Here is a 6,000-nt window from a genome sequence, read left to right on the forward strand (position 1 = left end):
ATCTAGCATTTGCTTCTACAAGTTTTCAAGAAGTTAACTGGAGGGAGAGAAAAAACAAAACCAAAAGCCAAATTTTAGTCTTATGACTGTGACATACTGGGGTTACAGATGAATGTAGTGATATTTTTTCTCAGATTCAAAAGGTTGTTACTTTAATATCAGCTGCAGATTAGTATTTTGGATGCTTCTTGTGTCAAGAGAGAGAGAGAAAAAGTTCACAAAGCTTAAAAAACACTAAAGCTCTTTTACTATGTCTCTCTAGCCACAGGAAACAATGCCTACCCAGAAAACATATTTTACATCTTCAGGAATCCAGATCATGAAGATTTGTCATGAAAAAGAGGATAGGCTGTTTATTTTATTTTTTTTCAGGTTGACTATTTTAAGGTTGAAATAAGATGTTCAAAACTCTTTTTAATTGTATTTTATGCTAAACTCACTGAGATGCTGGAGGGTTTTTTTCCACCTCAGTAGTTTCCTGGTGTGTTGGTGCAATTGGCCCCAATATTAAATAATTACAAGTAGCATAATTTTGGGATAAACAAGCTGTTTAAAATTGGAGCTATGCATACCAAAGGAATTACCAAGTTTGACCTTCTTACTCAGTCTTGCCAAACCCCCAAAAGATCTTTCTTTACATAAAAGCAAAGTTTAGTGTTAAGTTTTGCTTAGTTAAGTGATGCTCAGCTCCCTCAAGGTGCAGCACACATCACACTTGGGGTTCTTTAAGAAAAGCCAGAGGTTTGATTCATGTGAGAGAAGAGCATGTGTCTGCCTTGGAACAAAACTTGTTCAGACAGACTTTGACAAGTGGAACATGGAAATGCTTTTGTTCTGTACTTTTTTTATATGGCTTCATAAAGCCAAGCTTGCCTGTCAAGAAAGTAGATGAAGTCTCAAAATTAATATAAGAAGCAATCCTAGATGCATTTTATTTTTTTTTTAATCATCATCACTATTGTTTCAATGCATTGAAGAATTTCCAGCCACTGCAGGGGCAGCTTTCTGATCCACTCCAGTTCCTTTATGCTGGTCTGCTGCTCTGTTTCCTAGCAACTTACTCAAACCTCCCATCACTTAAATTAATTTATGGCCCACTGTCTCCACACCCATTACTCACAGGGTAGTATCAAAACTGACAAGAGCAAACCCCATAAGTTATTAATAAGACTCTGACACTTCAAATCTACATTACAACTGCAAGCTCCCTTTAACAATACTTTTAAAGCACCCCATTCTCTCTCCTTCCTCTCCTGCATGATGAATAAAGGCCTCTAATGCAATACAACTATTTTTCAAAAATGGCATAAGGGGGCAGCTTGACATGGGAAGAGGCTTTTTCTTTTTTCTTCTTTTTTTTTTTTTTTTTTAAAGTAGTCAAGGCAACAAGACTTCTGAATGTTACTGTCTAGAGCTGGAACATCCAAGGAAAGCCTCCCTCAGAGAGCAGAACACAATTCAGAGAAGGGCATGAATTTTCAAGTGCAATATGATTAACATTTTGGTCTAGCTCTTATTACCTCTACTATAATTTTCAGCTGAATGCATTCAAAGACACCTCTCATGATGAGCCACATGAGTAAATGCAATGCTAATCTCAAGCTCTTTACTGAAGTCAACAGTATTCAGGCACCTAAAGAGTTTTTTAAGTTCTGAAATTTCAGCATCAGATTAGAGCTGGCTAAATTAAGTTTACTACTTTATCCGTAGTGCTTTGAAAATGCCTGAAATGATTTGTGTACACAATTTTAGTACAAATAAGAGCTTTTCCACATTAGATATTCTTTTGTTCAAATGCCATTTGGAAGTCACAATGGCTAGCATAAAAGCTGTGTCCTGTGGAAGCTAAAGCTGGGAAGCAGACTTGATAATTTCACACAGACTATCATCAGAGTCTCAAAGAGTGCATTTCTGCCTGGGAAAATGCAAGAAATTATTCCAAAATTCCAGGCTTGTGAACCAAATGTCTCAAGTTGTTGAATTTTACCCATTTCAAAGGCTGCACTGGAGTTTTGCTGCTGCAGCTCCAGGATTCCAGTGCTGAATGAGATTCAGCAGGACAATAGAAGCATTTCTTTTACTAAGATGCAGGCAAGCTTAAGAGACTTCTCCCAGGGTCTCCACCCCCACAAACCCACCCTCTACACACAGATTTCCCTTCCCAACCCTATGAAGAGAGGCTGTTAGAAGGAACATGTTTAGTTTTCACACCATTTTTATATGCATACATACAGATTCAAGGCACTCAGATTACTGGGAGCTAGTTTAAAAAAAAAATCCTTGATGTACCTGACTTCTCTGACAAAAGTCAAAATCTGCAACACAAGCACTGCAGCCACTGGCAGAACTTCAAATACCTCAGATTTTTACAAAGCCCTTTATCCCTTTGATGGCATATTTGATAACAGTTTTATCTCATTTCATGTTAGGAAAAAAAAAAAAAAAAGAGAAAGAAAAGAGAAAGAAATAAAGGACAGACTTGTACTTCCAACAGAGAATACTTTTGTTAACTCTGCTATTGTACTTAGTAATACTATCTCCTTAAAAACGGAGAGTTAATTTCTCCCTTGTGCCTCTTCAGCCCTCGATATTCCACAAGTCCCAACTGACAGAGGAGGCAGGTAGGAGGCAGCACAGGACACTTCAAGAACACATGGCTGCCTGCAGCACTTGGCGGCAGGACTACAAAGTGGGTGTCTACACCACAACTGGAGAAGGAATGCTTTTGGGGCGGGTTTTCCTTCCCCCCCAGAAGAAGTCCAGGCCCTCCCAGCAACCAGTCCTTATCTGACTATGAAGGGCCAAGCTTTGGAGGGTCTAGGGATGCTTCCACCTCGCCAGCAGCGATAGTGGCAGAGGATAGGAAATGAGATTCACCCCTCCCCTGCATGCACATTCAGGGCCCTCCTCCCCTCCCAAAAATGACCTTAGGCATCTAGGTTAGGATGACTGGATTTACAAAACTGCTGAGCATCAACATACCCCAAGGCAGTTGGTAGGAAATTGTCTGCTCAGCACCTTTGGAGAAGGGTTGTGTGTGTGAGGGTGGGGGAAACAGTTTTGTTTCCTAGGTGATCTCAAAATACAAGTTTTAGGAGCAGAAATCTGGGAGCTTTCAGCATTCATACAACAGCATCTCAGAGAGGCAGTCAAAAGCCAGACATGAGCATCCCAGATCAGTCACCCCCAGCTTTTGCTCGCCTGCACACAGAATTGACAGGCACAAAAACCATGCACCTCCTGCCATCTGAGGCCATGGCACTCTTCCATGTCCACAGACCCTGTGGCCCTGGAGCCTGCCTCTGTAGCTCTGTCCTGTTTGGAAAGATGGTCCTCACTCTCTGTGCAGGGAGCTGAGGGCTCCTCTGCAGAGCTGACCATCAAAGCTTCAACCCTCCCGAGCACCCTAGAAGAAACAAGTAGCAGGGATGTCCAAGTATTTTTTCCACAGCCAACAACAAAGCAGGATCGATGATGAAGGAAGGGGTCACCCATCCTCCATCTCTCTGCTTTGCAGGGCTGACCAGTATTTACTAGAGTGGACAACGCAAGTGGAAAAGTGCCTGGCAAAAAGCCCCATGCCCCTGAGCCACCGAGTTCTGCACACAACTAAAGGGAAGCCAGAATCTCTGGACTGCAGAGGCAGGTAGCCAGGAAAAGGTGCGCTGTGGGGAGGAGTGAGTGAAGTGCACCAAAAGCTAAAGCCAGGCTTTTCTCAGTCTTTAGCTTCTGGAGTCCACAAGCACCTCCAAACACAGCCAGTTTCCCAGAGAAGCTGGCAACTACCTCGCCAAGAGCAGCAACAGCAGCTCCCATCCACACCGAGCAGTGCAGTGAAATTTCCCCTTGGGAGAAGCAGGAAGCCTTCCCAAACACGGTCTGGGGAAGGAGGCCAGCTATGACACACACTTTTCACACGGGATCCCTCTGCAGCCCCTAACCCACTGCTCCTCTGGCTTAAGCCCAAGACTTCACTGGTTAAGAAAAAAAAAAGAAAAAAATGAACTTCTGACCTTCTAAGTCTCAAGAGACTTATTCATGCTGTAAAGTGCAGAGATACTGGGTTTGCTTCCCTGACCCATTTAGATCCCCCTCACTGCACATCTGACTTTCAAATTTAACAGGCTGTGCATTGTGAGCCCCAGGGAACAAAAACAAAAACACCACTACATTTTACTCATTTCTGTGCTGCGGATTCCCGACGCGCTTGCCAAGATGCCTGCTCCCTCCCAAATCCTGATCCCTCTTCCCCTGGCACAAGAAGTTAAAGTTCAACTCGCTAAGGACATCATAAGCACCATCCAAGACACCCGGAGCCAGAGCAGCCCAAGCAACTCACCGGCCAGGCGAAGCTGAAAGGGATAACGATCCGGTTCTTTTCATTATTCCGGCTGTACTTTAAATTGAAGGTATTTCCTCCGATGACAGGAGTCGATTTGGATCCGAAGCTGCAAGGACCGCCAGCAGTGACCCGCGATTGATACTCCTTCAGGCAAACTTTAAAATAGGTGTCACACTCGTCTCTGGTGCATTTTTTATCTCCTGGGTTTCGGGTGCCATCGCAGCAATTTCCATTTTGCAGTTCACCATTCACATTTTGCATGGATAAGATCTCCAACTCGAACTGTCCCGACGCTAAAGTCACCTGTTAATCCCAAGAAAGAACCGAGGGAAAAAAAACAAAACAAACAAACAAAAATTAAAATAAAAAGAAACAAGAGACAGACAGTTACCTAACTTTTTTTCCCCAAACACAATCTACAACAACTCTGAAGGCAGGAAAAAAGTAATTTTAAGTGTGCTTGCAAGATGCACACGCATAATATTAAAAATAAAACAAAGCCAACCATTTCAAGCTTTTCTCTATCAGACATCCAGGAGAAGGGCTCATAAATCAGCCCAACTAAACAATGCCATTAATGCCAAAGAAGAACTTTAAGTGCCAGCTCCGAAAAAACAGCGTGAGGAAGGCTTCCAAATAGTTAGGAAATAAAACTAAACCAAACCAAGAGTGCATAACGCGAGGAGCAAACCCAAAAAAACGATGCAGCTCATAATGCGCTGCCTGGAAAGGCACCCAACCACCCCTCTGCCCCCTCCGGGGTGCAGCTGAGCGGGGAAGGCCGGAGCTGCCCAGCTGAGACTCAGACCCCGCTCATTAATCACCCCAGCAGTGCTGCTATTAAGTTTATTTAAAAAAAAAAAAAAAAAAAAAAAAAATAGGAAAAGGGGGAAAAGAATTGATTTCAGGGTGAAAATAAAACCGGTTTGCAGTCATCGCATTTCTTGTTGCCGGGAATTAAGCTTTGCTGCAAGGAGCACTCCCGCGTTTGCCATCTCCACAGAGAAGTTATAGGCAGCAGCTCCGCTCCGGCCGGAGGAGCCGTGCAGGAGCGCCCCGTCCGGGATCTCCCGAACCCATCTCCCGCAAGGACTACAGGAGAGCGCCAAAACGCCCGCAGCGAGCTCCGGGCGGCCGGAGCGGCCGCATTCCCCGCGCCGTGCCCGGTACGTACCTCGGCCCGCAGCGCCAGGAGCAGGGTGAGGATGGAGCACGCCGCCGCGGCTGCCCGCCGGGGCGCACGCATGCCGCCGCCGCCGCCGCCGCGCTGCCCGCCCGCCCGCCTGCAGGGCCGCCGCCGCCGCCGCTCGCTCCGGGTCGGGACGGGACGGGGAGGGCCAGGAGGGAGGAGGAGGAGGAGAAGAAGGAGGAGGGGGAGGAGGAGGAGGAGGAGGCGCCGCTGCTGCTGCTGCTGCTGTTGCCGCTGTTGCTGCCGCCGCCCCGCTCTAATATACCGCGGCGCACCCGCGCCGGACAACGCCGCTTTTCAAGCGCTTTCAATAGCGCCCCGCTCTTCAATGCAAAGCAGCCCGGCCTCCTTTTATCCGCCTTATTCTCTCGCCTCCCCTCTTTTCTTTCCCTTTTCTTTTCTCTCTCTCCTTTTTCTTTTTTTTTTTGTTGTTTTTGTTTTATTATGGCGATTATTATCCCAGTCCTTT

The 6,000-nt window shown here is 45.6% G+C and overlaps 1 protein-coding gene across 1 annotated transcript in view; it reads right to left on the bottom strand.

Annotated features, from left to right (window-relative positions):
- Positions 1-5,614, bottom strand: part of JAG1 (jagged canonical Notch ligand 1) — a 35,789-nt gene extending 30,175 nt beyond the window's left edge. The window contains exons 1-2 of the mRNA XM_015623072.3: positions 5,517-5,614; positions 4,340-4,645 (exon numbers count right to left, since the gene is read on the bottom strand). Coding sequence (XP_015478558.1) covers positions 4,340-4,645; positions 5,517-5,588 — 378 coding nt within the window. The 5' untranslated portion in view covers positions 5,589-5,614. The remainder of the gene's footprint in view (positions 1-4,339; positions 4,646-5,516) is intronic.
- Between the last annotated feature and the right edge of the window lie 386 nt (positions 5,615-6,000).

The sequence above is a fragment of the Parus major genome, chromosome 3 (assembly GCF_001522545.3).
Source record: "Parus major isolate Abel chromosome 3, Parus_major1.1, whole genome shotgun sequence".
NCBI classification, from domain to species: Eukaryota; Metazoa; Chordata; class Aves; order Passeriformes; family Paridae; genus Parus; species Parus major.